This window comes from Bos javanicus, chromosome 29 (genome assembly GCF_032452875.1).
Source record: "Bos javanicus breed banteng chromosome 29, ARS-OSU_banteng_1.0, whole genome shotgun sequence".
Taxonomy (NCBI): Eukaryota; Metazoa; Chordata; class Mammalia; order Artiodactyla; family Bovidae; genus Bos; species Bos javanicus.
In genome coordinates, this window is record NC_083896.1 from 6,064,818 (window position 1) to 6,088,060 (window position 23,243).

At 38.1% G+C, this 23,243-nt stretch overlaps 1 protein-coding gene across 2 annotated transcripts in view; it reads right to left on the minus strand.

The window, feature by feature from the left end:
* Nucleotides 1-8,744: 8,744 nt before the first annotated feature.
* The window catches only part of FOLH1 (folate hydrolase 1), a 72,505-nt gene continuing 58,006 nt past the window's right edge, over nt 8,745-23,243 (minus strand). For both annotated transcript variants that reach the window (XM_061406012.1, XM_061406011.1), the window contains exons 14-19: nt 23,099-23,190; nt 20,153-20,243; nt 17,376-17,640; nt 17,027-17,108; nt 12,433-12,525; nt 8,745-10,177 (exon numbers count right to left, since the gene is read on the minus strand). In XM_061406012.1, coding sequence (XP_061261996.1) covers nt 9,988-10,177; nt 12,433-12,525; nt 17,027-17,108; nt 17,376-17,640; nt 20,153-20,243; nt 23,099-23,190 — 813 coding nt within the window. In that variant the 3' untranslated portion in view covers nt 8,745-9,987. The remainder of the gene's footprint in view (nt 10,178-12,432; nt 12,526-17,026; nt 17,109-17,375; nt 17,641-20,152; nt 20,244-23,098; nt 23,191-23,243) is intronic.

Sequence of the window (23,243 nt, forward strand, 5' to 3'; positions counted from 1 at the left end):
ATTTGAATGTAACAGGCTACTTCTTTCCAAGGCTGAAAATTTAGCTCTGGTCAAAAGAGACAGAAAGTAAACCCTTGCTTAATTGAACAACTATAACATCAGGTTTAAGATGCCTTTGGAAAAAATATGAGCAGTGATGCGTGCAGTTATATTTATAGGTAGAAATTATTGAGAGGGCCATTACAGACTTCTGATCAATGACCACAAAATGTTCAGTAGTATAGAACCTAACACCATGGACTAAAATGTCCATCAAATAAGGACAGAGTTTGATGAAGAGGAAATACAGTAAGCTCAGTTTAGAATGGGCTAGAAACTGGCAAAGAATTCATTATGAATATAATCACTTCTATACTGATAACATTAATGATCATGATAATATGAAAATAATAGGAGAACCTAATATGTGTTGCTTACTATTTCTAGGCATTGGATTAGATCCTGTTATATAACTATTTTAATCTTCTGAACAATGCTAACCAGTTTTCTATTTTTACCCCCAATCTGTAAGAAAGTGACTTGACATAGAGTGAGTAAAATAAGTAATTTGTCTACAAATCTCACATGGAATAAATTCTTGATTCAGTGCTCACATATAGATATTACTGTTGAAATTTAAAAAAATCTTTTGTGTCCACAATTACCATTACATTTTACTTAATTGAACATAGAAGAATCATTGTACCTTCATCAAACTCACCTTTGGGTTCTGTTAATGAAATTTTCCAATCCTGTGCAGTAAGTAATTCTGTTAAATTCAGGATGGAGTTTAGGTACTCACCTTCTTGTGGCAGAAACTCAAAAGTATCCACAGACCAGCCAACTCCAAACACAACAGCTCTGACGTCTGGAGAAAAAGAGCTTGGATCTTTGCTGGATGCTTTATATATGATCTGAGGACCACGCCCATTTCTTAACAAGCTATAGAGTTATTAGCCCTTGTAGGTGCACATGATTAGATTTGGAAAAGTTGATTGATTAGATTTTGGATGCCATTTATTGAAGTCAAACCTTTGAAACCTACTTAATCCAATCCCCATGATCCAAGCTTTGGTAAAATGTAATGACATTACTTTACACTTGTAATCCATGAAGTTGTTGTTTGGAAAATAAATGAACTCCCCAAATATGAATTTCATCTCTCCATTTAAAGAACTATATTATAGCCCTAATTGCATTGACTCATCACCCACTAGATTTATGTATCTGCCTGAGTTTGCCTGCCTTCCTTAGGTGACAACTCTTCAGAAAGTGGAATCCTTCACATTCTGTTTTTCAACCCCCAAGCTCCTTAATAACACCACTGCTCTGGTCCTTATAACCTTCTGCTCTTTGGTGACGATGACTATTCTCAACCTCATCTGAACTGAATTTCTCTCAAATTTTATTCTTTTCATTCAGTCCTCCATGAAATTCTTTCCTCTAAGATTTGGGTTTTTTTGTTTGTTTTGTATGTGCATATTTGGTTACACACTATTGCCTTTTTTCTGTCTATAACTGCACACACAATAGCTGTTAATGACTGCTTTCTAAAACTGTCCCTTTTCTTCCCTACCTGCATATGATTTCATTCCCACTCATTCAAGAATAGAAAGATTGATAGTTTGTTGCAAAATTAGTGATTACATCATAGTTTTATACTATGCTGCTAAGTCACTTCAGTCATGTCTGACTCTGTGCGACCCCATAGACGGCAGCCCACCAGGCTCCCCGTCCCGGGGATTCTCCAGGCAAGAACATTGGAGTGGGTTGCATATCCTTCTCCAATGCATCAAAGTGAAAAGTGAAAGTGAAGTATGATTGACTAAAAAAGTCCTAGACAATTTGAGGAAGAAATATGATATTGACTGTTAAGTATGGGCAGCTATCTCTTAAGGCTTTCTTTTTTTACTGTGTTTTCATTCTAGCCTTCAAAAACACTTTCTTACTTTAACCCAAGATGGGTCATAGTGCTTCACTCAAGGAAGGAGAGTAGACATGAAAATTTCTTTATTTACTTTAAAATTTTTATTGAAATATCATTGATTTCCAATGTTGTTTTAGTTTGAGGTATATAGCAAAGTGAGTCACTTACACATATACATATAGCCACTGTTTTTTAAGGAAAATTTTCCCATATATATCAATAGAGAGTAATGAGTAGAGTTCCCTGTGTGATACAATGGGCCCTTCAGTTCAGTTCAGTCGATCAGTCATGTCCGACTCGCTGCAATCCCATGAATTGCAGCACACCAGGCCTCCCTGTCCATCACCAACTCCTGGAGTTCACTCAGACTTGCGTCCATCAAGTCAGTGATGCCATCCAGCCATCTCATCCTCTGTCGTCCCCTTCTCCTCCTGCCCCCAATCCCTCCCAGCATCAGAGTCTTTTCCAATGAGTTACTCTTCACATGAGGTGGCCAAAGTACTGGAGTTTCAGCTTTAGCATCATTCCTTCCAAAGAAATCCCAGGGCTTATCTCCTTCAGAATGGACTGGTTGGATCTCCTTGCAGTCCAAGGGACTCTCAAGAGTCTTCTCCAACACCACAGTTCAAAAGCATCAATTCTACGGTGCTCAGCATTCTTCACAGTCCAACTCTACATCCATACACGACCACAGGAAAAACCATAGCCTTGATTAGATGGACCTTTGTTGGCAAAGTAATGTCTCTGCTTTTCAATATGCTACCTAGGTTGGTCATAACTTTCCTTCCAAGAGTAAGCGTCTTTTAATTTCATGGCTGCAGTCACCATCTGCAGTGATTTTGGAGCCCCCCAAAATAAAGTCTGACACTGTTTCCACTGTTTCCCCATCTATTTCCCATGAAGTGATGGGACCAGATGCCATGATCTTCACTTTCTGAATGTTGAGTTTTAAGCCAAGTTTTTCACTCTCCTCTTTCACCTTCATCAAAAGGCTTTTTAGTTCCTCTTCACTTTCTGCCATAAGGGTGGTGTCATCTGTATATCTGAGATTATTGATATTTCTCCCAGCAATCTTGATTCCAGCTTGTGCTTCTTCCAGCCCAGTGTTTCTCATGATGTACTCTGTATAGAAGTTAAATAAGCAGGGTGACAATATACAGCCTTGACGTACTCATTTTCCTATTTGGAACCAGTCTGTTGTTCCATGTCCAATTCTAACTGTTGCTTCCTGACCTGCATACAAATTTATTATCTATTCTATATATTATAATGGATATAAGTCAATCTCTCAATTTTTCTGCCCCTTCTTCTAAGTTGCTAATCATAAATTTGTTTTCTACACGTGCATCTCTTTTTAAAATAACTTCATTTCTACCATTTTCTTAAGATTCCACATATAAGTAATGTCATATGGTATTTTTCCTTTTTTTTCTGACTTCTTTCCTTCCTTTTCCTGACAATATCCAGGTCCATCCATGTTGCTGAAAATGGCATTTTGTTCTTTTCTATGGCTGAGTAATATTACATTGTATATGACATCGACATCATCTGTATCCATTCATGAAAAGGCAAAAAGATATAACACTGAAAAATGAACCCTTCAGGTCAGTAGGTGTCCAATATGCTACTGGAGAGGAGTGGAGAAGGAACTCCAGAGCAAATGAAGAGGCTGAGTCAAAACGGAAATGAAGCCCAGTTGTGGATGTGTCTGGTGGTGAAAGTAAAGTCCTATGCTGTAAAGAAGAACACTGCAGAGAAACGTGGAATGTTAGGTCCATGAACCAAGGTACATTGGAAGTGGTCAAACAGGAGATGGCAAAAGCGAACATTGACATTGTAGGAATCAGTGAACTAAAAGGGACTTGAATGGGCAAATTTAATTCAGATGACCATTGTATCTACTACAGTAGGTAAGAATCTCTTAGAAGAAATGGAGTAGCCATCATAGTCAACAGAAGAGTCCAAAAGGCAGTACTTGGATGCAATCTCAAAACAACAGAATGATCTCTGTTTCCAAGGCAAACCATTCAATAGCACAGTAATCCAAGTCTATGCCCCAACCACTAATGCTGAAGAAGATGAGGTTGAATGGTTCTATGATGACCTACAAGACCTTCTAGAACTAACACACACAAAAAAGATGTCCTTTTCATCATAGGGGACTGGAATGCAAAAGTAGGAAGTCAAGAGACACCTGGAGTAACAGTTAAGTCTGACCTTGGAGTACAAAATGAAGCAGGGGAAAGGCTAACAGAGTTTTGCCAAGATAAAACACTGGTCTTCTACCATCTTCCAACAATACAACAGATGACTCTACATATGGACATCACCAGATGGTCAATACCAAAATCAGATTGATTATATTCTTTGCAGCTAAAGATGGAGAAGCTCTATACAGTCAGCAAAAACAAGACTGGAGCTGACTGTGGCTCAGATCATGAACTCCTTATTGCCAAATTCAGACTTAAATTGAAGAAAGTAGGGAAAACCACTAGGCCATTCAGGTATGACATAAATCAAATCCTTCATGATTATACAGTGGAAGTGACAAATAGATTCAGGGATTAGATCTGATATGGATCTAATGTGAGAGTTGGAACATAAAGGCTGAGTGCTGAAGAACTGATGCTTTTGAACTGTGGTACTGGAGAAGACTCTCGAGAGTCCCTTGGCAGCAAGGAGATCAAACCAGTCCATCCTAAAGGAAATCAACCTTGAATATTCATTGAAGGGACTGATGCTAAAGCTGAAGGTCCAGTATTTTGGTCACCTTATGCAAAGAGCTGACTCATTAGAAAATACCCTGGTGCTGGAGGCAGGAGAAGGGGACAACAGAAGAGGAGATGTTTGGATGGCATTACCAAGTCAATGGACATGAGTTTGAGAAAACTCCAACAGATAGTAAAGGACAGGGAAGCCTGTTGTGCTGCAGTCCATGGGGTCACAAAGAGTCAGACACAACTGAGTAACTGAACAAAAATCCTTAATATTATTCAATTAAAATACTGCATCACTGTTTTTTTTTTTTCTTTTTTTTTTTAATTTGTGCAATTGTATAACAAATACATGGTGGAGACTGCCGTGGTGGTGCAGTGGATAAGAATCAACCTTCCAATGCAGGGGACACAGGTTGATGGATCCTTGAAGATTCCACATGTCTCAGAGTGACTAAAGCCCATATACCACAACTACTGAGCCCAAGCTCTAGAACCCAGGAGCCACAACTACTAAGCCCGCATGCTGCAACTACTGACTATATGCCTAGAGCTTGTGTTCTGAAACAAGAGAAGTCACAGCAATGAGTAGCCTGTGCACCAAAATGCTGAGTAGCCCCCACTTGCCACAAACAGAGAAAAGCCCATGCAGCAATGAAGACTCAGTGCAACCAAAAATAGGTAAGTAAAATTAGGAAAAAAATTTTTTTAAGAAATGCATAGTAGGAGGAAAATAGATGTTGAGTGCCCCAAAGAATAAACTGTCAGTGCTGGGACTTGAATGTGTTCAGAATCTTTGCACATCTTCTCCATACTTTGTTCTTTATCTCAGGTAGCCAGACACTACAGCCTGTTTCCAGCAGGCTCTGGAAGGACATTAGAGGGTAAGAGAAAGAGAGAAGTTGCTGTTATTTCTTCTCTTCCTCTCCACCTCAGGCACCATCTCCTTCATGGTTCCAGCCTGGAACTGACTCTGATTCTGACTCTAAGGATAATTAATATCATTACCACCCTATCTCCACAGCCTAGTTTGGTGATGGCTTTCTTGCTAATGCTAATCTCTGTGTGGTTCCACTATCTCTTGTTTCTATTGTCCCCTCTTATTTCACAGTATAACCAATTCCTTGCATTACATTCCCTCTTTTTTAAATGCCCAGGATTTTTTTGAGTTTTACCGATCCGTTTGCATTTCATATTTTAAAGCCTCAAGACCACAAGTTAAAATATGAATCAGGGACTTCGCTGGTGGTCCACTGGTTAAGAATCCACCTTCCAACCAGAGGATCCCTAGTTGGGAAACTAAGATCCCACATTCCACAGAACAACTAAGACTCAATGCAGCCAATTAATAAATTTTTTACAAATGCTAATCAGTTCCAGGTAACAAATTATCCCTTATGAAACGAAGTAAATGTAATGTAAGAGAAGTAATCTCTTCTAAAATGGACTAAGTATGCCCTATTTGTGTTTCTCAGAGGACAGCATAATCTTTTGTCTCTTTTTTGTTACAGAGGTTTTGATTTACATATAACTCAGTGCTGTCCCTCGTGGCTCAGACTGTAAAGAATCAGTCTGCAAGGCAGGAGACCCAGGTTCAATCCCTGGGTCAGGAAGATCCCCTGGAGAAGGAAATGGCAATCCACTCCAGTATTCTTGCCTGGAAAAATCCCATGGATGGAGGCACCTGGCAGGCTACAGCCCATGGACTAGCAGAGCTGGAGTGGACTGAGCAACTAACACTTTCACTTTTCAGAGCTGTCAATCAGCAAGTTTAAATATTTGTTTAAACTAGCTGCAGAAGGAAATGGCAACCCACTCCAGTACTATTGCCTGGAAAATCCCATGGACGGAGGAGCCTGGTAGGCTACAGTCCATGGGGTGGCAAAGAGTCGGATACAACTGAGCGACTTCACTTTCACTTTCACTTTAAACTAGCTAAAATTTATTTAAAGGTACATCTATAAATTAAACATGTTAAAGATATATGAAGTATTGCATTTCACTACCTGTGTTCCCTATTGATTCAACTCAGTCATCCAGTTTATCTTTGCCTACACCCACCATACAGGTGAACCAAACAAGATAGTCAGCCTTGTCCCCCAGAAAACATACCACACAGTTGTGTGTGAGTCGCTTCAGTTGTGTCCTTCTCTGAGACCCCACGGACTGTAGCCCGCCAGGCTTCTCTGTCCATGGGGATTCTCCAGGCAAGAATACTAGAGTGGATTGCTGTGCTCTGCTCCAGGGTATCCTCCCGACCCAGGGACTGAACCCGCGTCTCCTATGTCCCCTGCATTAGCAGGCGAGTTCTACACCACTATTGCCTCCTGGGAAGCCCCATTATACAGTTAGATGAAGGAAAACACAAAACAATTTTTGGAAACACGCTTAAATTAATCCAAGATTTAGTAAAATGCAACTGAAATGCTCAATGCAAAAAAAGATTTAGAATTATATAATAATAATGTTCTGGAAATAAAATCAGTCACATATGTATTTTTAAAGTAATTCTTAGTGTCCACATTATGAATAGTGTCCACATTATGAAAAGTATTTAAAATATTTGAAATGAATTTCAACAATATATTCAAAAATTATCATTAAAACATAATATTGAAAACACCAATGAACTGTTTTACATTCTTTTTTTATACTAAGTTTTTGACGTGCAGCATGCATTTTATAGTAACAACTCAGTTTATTTCAGACTAGTCACATTTCAAGTGACTGAAACCTAAATGTGGCTACCCTGTTAGACATTATTATTGTTCAGTCACTAAGTCGTGTCTGACTCTTTGGGACCCTATGGACTACAGCACATCAGGCTTCCCTGTCCTCCACCATCTTCTGGAGTTTCCTCACATTCATATCGAGTTAGTGATATTATCCAACCATCTCATCCTCTACTCTCCCTTTCTCCTTTTGCTTTCAATCTTTCCCAGCATCAGGGTCCTTTCCAATAAATCAGCTCTTCACATCAGGTGGTCAAAGTATTGGAGCTTCAGCATCAGTCCTTCTAAAGAATATCCAAGGTTGATTTCCTTTAGGCTTGACTGGTGTTATCTCCTTGTAATCTAAGGGACTCTCTAGAGTCTTTTCCAGCAACTCAATTGGAAAGCATCAATTCTTTGGCATTCAGCCTTCTTTATGGTCCAGCCTTCTTTTTTTTTTTTTCTTTTATTTATTTATTTTTAATTAATTTTATTTTATTTTTAAACTGTACATAATTGTATTAGTTTTGCCAAATATCAAAATGAATCCGCCACAGGTATACATGTGTTCCCCATCCTGAACCCTCTTTATGGTCCTTCTTTATGGTCACATCTGTACATGACTACTGGAAAAACCATAGTTTTGACTATAGGGACCTTTGTCACCAAAGTGATGGAGTTAGACAAACCATTTGTTACATGGGAGATACCTTATTTTCAAACCCTCAGTTGACAGAACAATTTAAAGTTGTCTCAGGAAGACAGAATGGACTGGACCCCACTATCTCCAGCTCCATATCAATAAATGAGCATTATAAACATTTTCATGTGATAGTTTTAGACAAAAAGTAAAGTCAGCTAGGCTGTTTGCTTTATAAGAGAGAACTCACTGGCGACTGTACTTAGTATCCTAATGTCCACCAGTGAGGATCTTTATCTTCTGGATAATGTGAATTGTATTCTTTAGCCCTTTTGTAGAAGTTTCAGACTACACTATTCTTATGGTATTATACTATACTTTTAAAGAAGATTAGGTTATCGTAGGTTTAAACACAAGCTGAAATCTTTCTGATTTATACAATGACCTAATTTATTTAAGGCAACAGCTATCTCTTCCTGCAGTCCTCAACCCAAGAACAGTGATTGTTTTGTGTATCTGTAGTTCTTACATTCTTTCAGCCTCTATTTACCTTATACTAGACAATACTTCGCAGCTCCCAGTGCTATTATAATTAATCATTCTTTATGTTAACTTTACTTGTTTACATTTCTGTGTGGTTTCTCTGCCTTGACTGAATGCATTTAATGGATATCCATGCAAGGGAGCACTCTATGTCAGTGAAGTCTGATGACCTACAGCCACAATAATACATGGACGAATGAAATGTCAAGGGTGAATAAAACAAGTTATAGTGAAATATATGGGGTACAATTTTATTTTCAAAAATTCTAAAAATACACAAAGTCAAACACATGTATGGAATAAAGCAATGTATGGTAAAAGCATAAAATTCAAGAAATTGAGTATCTCTGAAAGAAGGGGAAGGCATATGGTCAGCAGTATATGGGCGATCCAAAGATGTTGGTAATGTTCCTTTTCTTAACCTGGTTATTGGAGGAGGTTTACAAATGCTTACTTTGCACTGTATATATATGTTACATATATCCTTTGGTATAAACAACATATTTGCTAACTGTTTTAAAAAAACAATTATCCCTTATTTTATAGAGGGACTATATATTTACCTTCGGATTTCCCTGGTGGCTCAGACAGTAAAGAATCTACCAACAATGCAGGAAGATTGGGAAGATCCCCTCGAGGAGGGCATGGCAACCCATTCCAATATTCTTCCCTGGAGAATCCCCATGGACAGAGGAGCCTGGCAGGCTCCTGTTGCAAAGAGTTGGACATGACTGAGTGACTAAGCACACATATTTACCTTCAGGGCTTCCCTAGTGTCTCAGCAGTGAAGAATCCACCTGCCAATGCAAGAGACACAGAAGACACGGGTTTGAGCCCTAGGTTGGGAAGATCTGCTGGAGAAGAAAATGGCAATCCAGTGAAGTATTCCTGCCAGGGAAATCTCATGGACAGAGGAACTTGGTGGGCTAAAATCCATGGGGTTGCTAAGAGTCAGACATAACTTAGCGACTAAATAACAATAATAAAACAAAACATTTACCTTCAGGGTGACTAGACCAGAGTTGCCCAACTACTGATCGAATACAGCAATCCTCTCAGCCCTGGGAGGCCAGGCAGACAGAGGGCCCGGGCTTGAAGAAGCCCTGTGGATTTTCCCCTGTGTTCTGTAACAAACTGATGCTTTCTACATGTGCAGTGACAGGAATAGATCTGAAAGTGTTGAAGGAGACATGATTCTCTGATAACGCCACCTAAGTGTATTAAAATTTTAGGCACTTATTTTCATCATTTAGTTCAACCTCAGAATAACTTTCTATAATTTTAGAAGAAAAATATCCATCTTTCTTATTGATCTATAAGAAGAAGAAAAGAAACACCAAGGTAGATATATGTATCTGTCTATACCTATGTATACATATGTACACAACTTTACTTTTCAGTTTATCAATACATCCAACATGATTCTTTCTGATTCATCATTCCAATTCAGTATGCATTTTACAAAGAAATTTCTTAGGCGACTTCTCTCAGAGTCCCTGCTGCAGCCTGCACGGTGAAGGCTGCAATAGAAATCTGTCTTTTCACTTCTTCCCAGGCCTTGGATGGGTCCACTCTGTTTTCAATATCAAAGAGAGCATCGTAGATCCCTGGGAATGACTCCCCCATGTACTTGTTGTGGCTGCTTGGAGCATAGATGATATGCCTGTTGATAGAAACAGTTTGCTATCAGTTGCTCAAATTACATATATAAGGGAAAAAAACAAGGGCACTGTACAATTCATGGATTGTATAATTCTAATTGCCACTTGTCAACTAGACTTCCAAGTTCAATCTCCAAAGACTATGAAGTATGTGGTAATTAACTATATTTTGACTTTAGACAATGACTTAAAGTGGCTCAGAGCAACAAAAATGATGACAATGATAGCAACAGCAGCTTGTAACCTACTATGTATCACACTTGGCATTAAATTATTAACCTATAATTTTTCTAAAGGGTTTCCCTGGTGGCTCAGTGCTAAAGAATCTGCCTGCAATGCAGGAGACTGCCTGCAACATAGCAGCCCCGGGTTTGATCCCTGGGTCCGGAAGATCCCCTGGAGAAGGAAATGGCAATCCACTCCAGTATTCTTGCCTGGGAAATGCCACTGACAGAGGAGCCTGGCAGGCTACAGTCCATGGGGTCGCAAGAGTCAGACATGACTTAGTGAGTAAACCACCATAAGTTTTCTAATTCTTGAAAATAAATTCTACAAAATTGATATTAGCATCTTAAAGAGGAGGAAATTGAGGTCTGGGAGATGAAATGATGAGTCTTAGTGTATACTGTAAAGAAGTGATGACTTCAAAATACCATTCTATCTTCTGAAATGCAGCACAATAGGGTCTCATTTGTGACCCAGACAATCAATTACTGTATGGGCCTCCCTGGTGGCTCAGAGGTCAAGCATCCGCCTGCCATTTCAGGATACGTGGGTTCAATCCCTGGGTTGGGAAGATCCCTCGGAGGAGGGCATGGCAACCCACTCCATATTCTTGCCTGGAAAATCTGTGGACAGAGGAGACTATGGGGCTGCAAAGAGTTGGACACGACTTAGTGACTAACAACAGTAACGGCAACCTGTCACTATGCTTTTCTCCTACTTAAAGAAGAAGTCATGCTGCAATACCCAGCATCAAGCCAGAATGATTAAAAACAGTTTCGTAACATTCAACATGCCCTTGGAAGAAGGTGCTGTTTTACTGAAGGAGCTAGTGAAAGTGAAAGCAAAGGTCATTCAGTTGTGTCCAACTCTTGGCAATCCCCCTCCATGGACTATGCAGCCCATGGAATTCTCCAGGCCAGAATACTGGAGTGGGTAGCCTTTCCCGTCTCCAGGGGATCTTCTTCCAGCTGAGCCACAAGAGAAGCCCAAGAATACTGGAGTGAGTAGCCTAGCCCTTCTCCAGCAGATCTTCCCAACCCAGGGATTGAACCGGGGCCTCCTGCATTGCAGGCGGATTCTTTACCAACTGAGCTATGAGGGAAGCGTGTATAATAACCCCGGAAGAGAAGGACAAGTTCCACAATTAAAAGGCAAAGAAGGAAAGGGGCACAGTGCTGCCGCCAGGGGGAGACCATTCACTCCGTCTGGATGACACCCTTGGTCTCAATTCCAATTCTTCACAAATAATCCCTGCACACAAAGATGGGATCGTTTCTGGCTGGTCAATGATCTAATTCTTTCTGAATTCTTAGTAAGATCAACCTGGGGACAGTTGATGGTTATCAGAAATAATTAATAATTATCAAAAATTAGGGGAAAAACTGAGTATCAACATTGTAAATAAGTATATATTTATTATGCCTTATGTATATGCTGCTGCTGCTGCTAAGTCGCTTCAGTCATGTCCGACTCTGTGCGACCCCATAGATGGCAGCCCACCAGGCTCCTCCATCCCTGGGATTCTCCAGGCAAGAACACTGGAGTGGGTTGCCATTTCCTTCTCCAATGCATGAAAGTGGAAAGGGAAAGTGAAGTCGCTCAGTCGTGTCCGACTCTTAGTGACCCCATGGACTGCAGCCTACCAGGCTCCCCTGTCCATAGGATTTTCCAGGCAAGAGTACTGGAGTGGGGTGCCATTGCCTTCTCCTATGTACATGCATAAATACACATTTAAAATAAAATAAGAAGGGGCTAAAGTTTATGTATACCAAAGCAGAGATTTTTATTTTCTACTTCTGACTTCCTCAGTCTTCTAAATTTCCTACAATGAGCATACACTCTTTTATATACAGAAACAAACAAAAAAGATAATAAAAACCTTTAGTAATCATTTTATATAAATAAATAATATTTACCATTTACTACATATGTTTTGGAATTTTTCGTTTGTAAGAAATCAAATACATTATTGCCACAATGCAAATAATAAGAAAAAAATTTTTTAAATGAAGAGCCATATTTTTATCCTTACCTATAGAAAGGCCTGTCTGGTAATCCTAAAGGATCAGTAAATGCTCGTTCCAAAAACATCAGTTGATCATTCATAATTCTTAATAATATGGGGCTAGAAAAGGAAAGGCATAAGTTGCAGCTTCACAAAAATAGGTGCACTACCCAGCAAACTAAACATTCAAAACAAATCTAAACACAGCTAATTTTAAATTCCTATAACATGCAAATTAAGAACAGTAGCATGCATAGTTATATTTCTTTAAATCCCATAAAGTAATATTCTGCTGAGGCTTATAATTAGGTCAGAAATAAAGAAACAAATATCATATATTTAATGCATATCTGAGGAAACTACAGAAATGGTACAGATGAACATATCTGCAGGGCAGTAATAGAGAGTGTAGGGAATGAAGTGTGGACACGGGCATGGGCAGGAAGGCATGGTGAACTGGGAGATTAGGACTGACATATATACACTGCCATGGATAAAACAGACAGCTACTGGGAACAGCTACAAAGCACAGAAAGTTCAGTTCAGCTCTCTCTGCTGATCCAGATGGGTGGGACGGGAGCCAGGTTGAGAGGGAAGTCCAAGAGGGAGGGAATATATGTATACATATAGCTGATCCATTTCTTTGTACAACAGAAACTAACACAACACAAAACTGTAAAGCAACTATACCCCCAATTTAAAACACAAACCAAAAAAACCACTGAAAATGTTCAATGTGCCAATGGAAAAAACTATAGTAATTTTTATTTACAATGAAATAACTAACTATAAACCTAGGTATTCAAATAATAGGCAAGAGTTTTTCATTTTAAGTATCCTAATAATCTGTTCATAGAAGTCATTTAAATATTGAGATGGATTAGTATATTAATATTTAGTAGGGTGCCTAGAAAATTATATTTACCAAATGATGGCTAATAATATTTTATTGTTTTTAAAGACAAACCTACATGAACACAGGGATGTTGCTTATTTCATCCTTTCAACGATATTTGAATGCCTGTTAGGTATCAGACTCTTCCTGCTTACAGAGTTCACATTCCAAAGTGTGCAGGAGAGTGTTACTGTAATAAAAATGCCTCAATATACCTGAAAATTTACTAGCAATCCTGGAGTAGGGCAGCAACATGTTGTTAAATTCAACATATTTTCATAATTTAATTAACTAATGAAAAATAATCATTACCATAAGGAATCAAATTACTTTATATAAAAATGAATTATCTCTAGCTTTGTAATGTCTTAGTTTTAATAAGAAAACTATGTGACCATTATTATTCTGAATGTTTATAAACTATATTCCTTTTAATCATTTGAGCAATCCTTCAAGTTATGCACGAATAGCAGCCCCATTCCACAGATGAGATATTCAGATTCATTAGAGAAATAACTTGCCCAAGTTCACATCTAGAAAGTTTTAGAGTGAAATAGGAGCTCACTGGGATGGTGGTAAAGGTAGTACCAGGTGGTACTAGTGGTAAAGACCCCACCTACTAATGCTGGAGATGTAAGAGACATGGGTTCTATCCCTGGGTCAGGAAGAGTCCCTGGAGGAGGGCGTGGCAACCCACTCCAATATTCTTGCCTGGAGAATCCCTATGGACAGGGGAGCCTGGTGGGCTACAATCCATGGAGTCACACAGAGTTGGACCTGACTTAAGCGACCCAGCAGCAGCAGTAGGAGGTCAGTACTATTCCTTCAACTGCAGTATGTCAACAAAAGGCAAATTGAATAATTAAAGGCCACAGAATTTGGATATGAGCTATTTTCAACATTCATTTATTTAGCATCAAGAACTCAGGTTAAGTGATAGTATAAAGGTAAACCGTGGGCACAGACTTTACCTGTGAACAGTCCACATTAACTAATAAAGAGGAAAATTGAATGAACCATAACTTCAATAAGGTATCACAAGTTTCTGAACCAAATTCATTAAGCATTGCTAAGAACACAGAAACTCATGTGGATACACACACACCCCATTCGGATGTTCCTTGTTCAGCGCAGTAAGTCACTTGAGTTGTGTCTTATTCTGTGCGACCCCATGGGCTGTAGCCTGCCAAGCTCTTCCGTCTATGGGATTTTCCAGGCAAGAATACTGGAGTGGGTTGCCACTTCCTACTCTAGGGGATCTTCCTGACCCAGGGTTCGAACCTGAGTCTCCTGTGTTTCCTGTCTCCTGCCTTGGCAGGCAGATTCTTTACCACTAGCGCCACCTTGCAGGGTTCAAATTAAAACATCCCTGGGAGGTAAATGCTCAGAGCACCAGACTTAAGTAAACAGGATCTATTTCCACCAGAAGTATGCTGGCCTCCCTACAGAGACTGGAGGAGGCTAGGTCTTGAGGCTGAAAACTATGTGACCATAAAGGTACCAAGAAGTCAACACTCTGTTTTCTTCAATGGGTTAAGACATTGATTGAAGAAAAGCAGGATTCAAGAAGTGTCTCTTCCACAGATTTCAAAGTTTGGTTGAGAAATTCTGCATCCACCTGAATTTATTTTAGCCAGCATTTACTTTCGTTATGTACAAACCACGGCTCCAGGTGTTTCAGGGTATGCATACATAATATAGAGATACAAATTGTACCTTAACTATCACTTAGAGATGGTAAGACAAATCCAGAAATACTCAAGGAAGTGAAAGCCCAATGTGCTAGATTACCATGCTATGCCATCAGGCAGTTCCCCCACAAGGAAGAAACATCATTTATTTAATGACAGAAAATCAGGCAGTTCCCCCACAAGGAAAAAACATCATTTATTTAATGATAGAAAATCAGCTTTATAGACTGGAGTGCGTTGCCACTTCTTACTCCAGGGGATCTTCCCAGTGTTTGACATTACTCTAAAATTTATTTATCATTGGTTATTTTTACTTAGATAAAAATTTGAAAAGAATTATAAAGTATAAGGGAAAAGAAATCTTCACATTCCCCCAAGGATAACATGATTATTATACTAATTGCTTTCTTGTAATATTTTCTGTGTATTCAAAAAAATAGTGTATATGAACAATTTTATGACCTTTTTGTTTGCTTAACATATTATTATATCTTAATAAACTTCTTTCATAATTATCAATTTTAATGTTTACAAAATGTTTAAATTGGTGGACATACGATTGTTTAGTAACTTCTGTCCTTATAGGTATTAAGGCTGCTTTGAGTTATTTGATATTATAATTTGAATTTTTCTATGAGAAGCCATTTCATTCCCTCAAACTTGAGACCCTTTCCTGAAGGAAAAAATTTCAAGAAATAGAAATACTATGGCAGAGTGTAAGAACACTGTCATTGCTCTAGAAATTGTAACAATATGTATTTATGTTTTTTAATAGCTTAAAGCAATAGCAATTTCAATGCTATCAGAAAAAATAAAGCCCAAGAGTATCAGCTTCAGTGTACTGCCTGCAGCAATTTGCACAAACAAATTTTAAATTGCTACTCACTTGATATGAAAATAATACATTTTCGTTTGTGGTTTTGGAATTGCTAGTAAATTTGAATTTTTTTTTCTATTTCTGTATAGATGATATGTTATTTTTTAATTCGCTTGTCAGTATCAATATTTCCCACTTTGTCTTTTCGATTCTCTTATCAGTTTTCAAAAACAAATTTTTATAATATTTGTATTACCCCCATTCATATTTTCTGGGTCTTTATTACCCACCATCCAAACTTTCCAGTCTTTTGTCTTTGATTTGGATTATTAGTTTTCATATTATTAAACATTTTAATATTCTCAAATCTGACTACACTGTCATTTCTAAACTTTAAATCTCATTTCTAAGATATTTCAATTTTTATTAAAAAATTGTTCTATACCTGTTGTTTATCTTTGTGTAGAATGTGAAGTGAGATTTTGGATTCACTTTTTTTTACCAATTTCTGAAAGAGCTTATACAATATTATTACTTAATACTTTTCTCCTTTGATTTTAATGTATCCTTTATTACAAATATTTCCTTATATATCACTGGTCTAACCTTTCATCTGTCTGTACTCTCTCTTTCCATGTATTCTTGCATCAGTCCCCAAGGATTTGATATTTGTATCATCATTATGTATTTAACTGATATTCACTCTCAAAATTCTACTTTTTGGAAAAAAATAATGGCTTTATCTTATTTGCTATTCTGGATATAGAGAATTTTTCCAGGTGGCAGTGGAGATTATGAAGTGTTTGTGGGAGTAATGACATTAAGAAGAGGGAAGAAGAAGGTGTGTTTTGGGAAAAGAAGAGTTTGGTTGAAATATGATGTACAGATATTTAAACAACAAGAAAAAAAAACAAGAAAATTATGGGGACATATGGTGAAGGACTCTTCAACGTTAAGGTGGAAATTTTGTTACTACTACTCAGTTCATAGTAATGGAGGTACCAGCATTCTCAACAGCACATATGTAATCTGAATGTCAAAAATATATCTTTAAGAGATATGGCAGCCCAGTGTAGGGTGTGTTAGAGTAGAAAGAAAGCAGAAAAACACTTTCCAAAGATAGTTCAACAGTAAGACATCAACTAGCATTTCTTTTTCATTATATACAGTGAATGCATAGCATATATATCTGTCTCTCTGTATATATGCAGAACATACTTGTTTTTATCCAAGTCTTGCAGTCTCTCACTGAAATTAGAAGCAATCTCTGTAAAATTCTTCACTGCAGAAAAGAGTGAATCTAAAAGAGAAATTAGAAGCTAATGAAACGGCATTGCTCTATAATTTAAACAAGGGGAACCATACAGGAAGCTGTTCCTTTTTGTATTTAACAAGGTAATTATATTTTGTATATTGCAAGATAGGCATCAGTGAGACAGAGAAAACATTTATATGCATAAAATATTTGATCATGTGGAATAGCAATAAATAATAAATGGACCTAAGGTAAGTCATTACATTTTAGAGAATACAGATTGAGAGTTTTGAAAGAGCAAAGGTAGCATACCAAATGACACACTGTATGTTTTCATTTCTTGTGGATGCTTCATTGAAATATTGTAGATGTTATCAGCATACTTTCTTAAAACAACAGCATAATCTCGACAGTCGAAGGGCAGCACTATGGAATTGGCTATTTCGAAGATGATTCCACCTCGAACCTGGGCCACAGTGAGGTGATACTTAAACGCTGGATCGTAAAATTTTTCCACTAATTCATACGTTTCATAGATACTATGATACAGTGGATAGCTGCTGAATGTGCTTGTTTCCTACAAAAAAAAAAAAAATCAAAAAAAATCAAAAATGTATCCCTTGTAAGATAACTTATATAAAATGCATAGTATCACAGTTACTGTTAGTAAGACTGTTTTTGTCAGTAATGAAGAAAGGAAGTATCTAAGTACTTCAATAAGCCACTTACTAAATGTTTATTATTATATTATTAAAACCTGCCCCAGGTTTTCACTAGTAAAAAAATATGTGTATATAACATAAACAATACTGTAAAAATGATCTTAGAAGAAACCTAACATTCTTGCCTTTAAGAAAACAGGAAATGTAAAAATCTTCCTCAAATAAAGACAAGATAATGCTGCATTTGTGTGAAAATAACTTAAGAAGACAGAGAATTGTTAGAGGCAAGAAAATAAGCATGATATATTATATAGGGCAATGGTGCAAATTGTTTACTGACTGAAATTCTTTGAAAGAGTAATTTTCTGACAAGCAGTGTGCTGATGAGTGAGAGTCTAAACAGTGAGGGTTCAGTAGTAGATCTGAAATCTCACTAAAGAGAGAAGTAATGCTCAGACAGTTATAAGAATACAAGAACATACACAAAAGGCAAGAGGGAACAACTTTTCAAATTCTGAGTTGCTGATTTATGCCTTTTGCCCACTTTTTAAAGATGCTTGCCTTTTTTTTAACGGATATAATAGAACACTTTATATAGAGGTGTATTGAGAGTGGGACTCTGGAATTAGCCTGCCAGAGTCTGAATCCAGGCTTCAGAACTTATTACCCCAAATAACTCTGGCAGTTTATTAACCCCAGAATTACTAACCTTTCTTGCTGCAGTTTTCTCATAAGAAAATGTAGCTGATATTTACGTCTACCCTCTATACCAACCCCAGTGGTGAGAGATTTTCTGTCTGGGCAGAATAACCAACCCAAGACAAAAGACTACAGATCCTCAGTGTTAGCTGTCTCCCACCGAAGCAACTAGAAAAGGCACTCCCAGTCCCTCTCTTGTGAAGCTTCCCCTTCAACAGGCACCACCCCACATATGAGCTTTCTCTAGTCTCACTCCCATACAAGAGAGATAGCCAAAGATGGCCAGGCATTTGAAGACAGCTTTTAACTTGAAAGTTATAGATGCAGCCTGCAAGCTAGAATAAAATCATCTCAGAGTAAGGAGGTACTACGGGGAATGGAGGGAAACTTAATTAAAAAATAAATAAATGAATGGCATAGTTGAAGAAAACATAGCAGAATGTAAAAAAAAGACACAGATAGGAATGCAGGAGAACAGATAAAGGCATTGGAAAAGAATCCCCCAGAGCTAAACAAATTCATAAGAGTTGAGAAAGAGAAAAGAGGGAATAATCAAAGAAAAAACATTTCCTCTAACTACAATCCATAGGTTTCCACAACAAAGGGTATAACTTGTGCCCAGTTCACCATATTAAAATATGACATAATACGCATTTGTTCACCAAGGGCAACACAGTCATAAAGAGTAGATACTAAAATTTTCCTTTCAAAATAAAAAGCAAGAAACAACAGATCAGGGAACAAATAACATCTCTCAATAGGCTGGGAGACAATAAAGCAATAAGATCAAAATTCTAAGGGTATAGCATTTGCAACAAAATTTTTCTTCCTAAATTATTGAAGAATTCTGTGTAGTGTAACAAGCATGCAAGGTTTAGCTTTTGTTCACTCTTTTCAAGAAATGCCTGAAAGATGTGATCCAAAAAAAAAAAAAAGAGGTAAGTAAGAAAAAGGAAGACATAAAATCTGAGAAACAGAAAATCCAAAGTATAAGTGAAATGAAGATGTTCTCAGCTTTCTTTTAAAATTTAGGCAAGAACTGTGCCACAGGCAGAAAGAATAACCAGAGAACCCAGAGGAGCAGAAGAGCCCCAACAGGGAAAATGAACTCTGCCAGATCACCTGATGAGTTTAAATATACTAGAAGTTTGTAGGTACATGGAGGGAAAAAAAATGCCTTCTAATCAAAAAGCATAGCACAAATATGATATTGAAAACAATGCCATGAAGGTAAGTATTTGGGCGTTGGGAGAGGATGTGATATAAGAGAACTGAATGCCTAGCTTCCCTAGAAAGAAGTAAATGGATAATACCTAAAACTGAAAAAGAAAGAAACAGCAGAAGTATATGATTGAGTGAAGTGAGTGAGTGAAGTCGCTCAGTCCTGTCCGACTCTTTGCGACCCCATGGACTGTAGCCCACCAGGCTCCTCCATCCATGGAATTTTCTAGGCAAGAGTACTGGAGTGGGTTGCCATTTCCTTCTCCAGGGGATCTTCCCGACCCGGGGATCGAACCCAGGTCTCCCGCATTGCAGGCAGACGCTTTACCGGTCTGAGCAGACAGACATCAGAAGAAACCAATTAAAAATGGGAAGAATTCTAAGTTGCTGAACAAAATCAGGTATGTAGCGAGCATGGTGGTTAAGTCACTCTTTTTTGACCCAGAATTATTTGTTTAGCTAAAATATATTCATAATTAATCCTGAAGAACTTATTAATAGACTTACCCAATCTTTAGTATACCTTGCTCTGCCTGAAGCAATTCCAAGTCTTTGGAAGAACACTTCAAAATCATTTCCAGATCCTAATTTGCTAATCCTTTTAGAGATAAAATACAGGATTATTTGAGTAACTTCTTCATTGACTACAGATCAAAATGAATTAAACTAAATCTCCACTCAATACTATAAATACAATTTTTAGATATATTGCCTTTAGAGAAGCAGCAAAAAAAAAAAAAAACAGGGAATGTCATTTTTTATCACAAAATATCTACTTCCCAGAAGACTATTTTGGGGAGGGGTTATCATTGTTCTTTTGAGTTTCTGGACCCAATTCCAACCTGTTTATGTGGGGAGGGGAGGGTTTCCCACACTGACAGCACACAATTCTCCAGGACACCACCTGGGTGTTCTACAATTCAACTCAGTTCTGACACTGCCCACCTGGAGTCAGGTCCCAGACATGAAGGGCTTGCCACCAGAGACTGCCCCACCCCCCAACTCAGAATCCTGTGCTCCTGACCAACCACTACAGAGAGGAAGGTCCCACAAACCCCTCCTTGGATTGGCTAGAGCAGCTCATAGAACCAAGAGAAGCATTTACTTACTAGATCACCAATTTATTGTGGAAGATTGTAACTCAGAACAGCCAGATGCAAGAGATGCATAGGATGAGGTACGGGAAATGGGTCAGAACTCCCAACCCTGTCCAGGCTCACCACTCTTCCAGCATCTCCACATGTTCACCAGCCAGGAAGCTCCCCCAAACTCTACAGTTTTGAGGTTTTATGAAAACCTCAGTACATGGTCATGATCAGTTAAGTTATTGGACACCAATGACTGAGTCAACCTCAGGCTGCCTCCCTTCCAGGGATGTTGAGGGCCAGATTGAGAGTTACAACCCTCAAATCACTCGACTGGTTCTCCTGGCAACCAGTCCCTACTTTTAGTGTGGGTCTATGTGACCTCATTAACAAAACAAAAGATACGTTTGTCCCTCTCACCTCTTAGAAAATTCCAGGGATTTTAGGAGCTCTTTAAGAGAATCAAGAAGAATTGTATTGCACTATTAAAAATTCTTGAAGTTGGAAAGTATTTTCCTTCACTGATTTATTTTATTATCTTTATTTGTTGTACATGATACAGTTAAAAGAATCAGGAAATTTTCAGATAACTCAGATTTAAATCCTATCCTTAAAAATTTATTTATTTTTTATCTTTTTATTTTTTTATTTTTTAACTTTACAGTATTGTATTGGTTTTACCATATATCAACATGAATCTGCCACAGGTATACACGCGTTCCCCATTCTGAACCCTCCTCCCTCCTCCCTCCCTGTACCATCCCTCTGGGTCGTCCCAGTGCACCAGCCCCAAGCATCCAGTATCATGTATCAAACCTGGACTGGCAACTCATTTAATATATGATATTATACATGTTTCAATGTCATTCTCCCAAATCATCCTACCCTCTCCCTCTCCCAGAGTCCAAAAGACTGTTCTATACATCAGTGTCTCTTTTGCTGTCTCGTATACAGGATTATTGTTACCATCTTTCTAAATTCCGTACATATGCGTTAGTACTCTGTATTGGTGTTTTTCTTTCTGGCTTCACTCTGTATAATAGGCTCCAGTTTCATCCACCCCATTAAAATTGATTCAAATGTATTCTTTTTATAAATCCTATCCTTAAAAATTTAAATTATTCATACTGTTATCTTAATCTCAAACTACTGAGATATTTATTCCTCATCCCTTGCTTGTGAAGATATGGCTAAACCTGATATGATGCTTATATTCTTCTCAGAGTAACCAAAATATTGCATGATGTTCAGAAAAAAGGAAATTTATTAAGCAGCAAGAGGACAGACTTAGGCACCATGTGCATAATCTATTCAAAAGAAAACCACATTTTGATGGCCTACAGATTTAATTTCAAAACATATATCAATACCTTGTAAGCAGACAGGGTAGGGGGTCCCTAGAACAAGAGAACTAGGTTTGGCTTTCTTGATATAAGACAACTCGCTTTTGATCTAAGCTATTTTGTGATAAAGCCCTGGCCACAATGCTTATCCCTGAACAGGTCTCAGTAATAAATGATTTTAAGGCAACAAGAAAATTTAGGAACAAATGACCTGGGCAAGAGAAGTAACAACAGCAAAGATAATAAGCCTGTTGTAAAGACTTTCAGTTCAGTTACAATGGTAAATATTAGCCTAAAGAACATTTTTGAGCTGTTCTGCAGAACATAAACCCCTATGTGTGCTCAACCACCAGATCAGCCGGGGATGATGATGTTAATCTTTTCTGAACTCAGTCAACTAAAGTTTGGACTTTTTCAAATTTTGTCCCAATTTTATTATGAATTATACTCTGCTGAAGCCCCTTTATGAATATGCATGTACTCTTAGCTTAAAACACCTATGATTTTACTGTTCAGGGAGATACTGCTTTGGGAAAGAACCCCAGTATTTTTGAGGCTACCATGATGGCTCAGCGAGTAAAGAATCTGCCTGCAATGCAGGAGACACAGGAGATGCAGATTTGATCCCTGGGTTGGGAATATCCCCTGGAGAAGGAAACAGCAACCCACTCTAATATTCTTGCCTGGGAAATCCCATGAATAAAGAAGCCTGGTGGGCTACACCCCCGCAGTGGGTCACAAAGAGTCATACAGGACTGACTAAGCGCACCCAATGTTTTCCAAACTTGCTGCAAGTAATTCATCCTTCCATCTCCAGTTCTTTGACTTGGTTGTGTCTTTTGGCTCTACACCCCTTGAGAGGCAAACCCAGTTTTCAGGTAACAATTTTATTTGTGAACCTAAGCATTGCTTAATCTTTATCAGATGTTAGAGAATTTTAAACTTTTATTATTTATTAAAAGAAGCTATCCTTTATTTTTGACACAATTCCTTACTAAATTCCATACAGAGTTCTATTTGTTTACCTTGGCAAGTCACTGAATTCAGGGGAAGGACTTTTTTCATTCCAGCTCTCAAAAAGAGACTTGCCTTCAAAACCTTCATCAGGACTTCGGAGCTACATGAGTTAAATGGGGGGAAAAAGAGAGTATACTTATAAATCAGATGTTT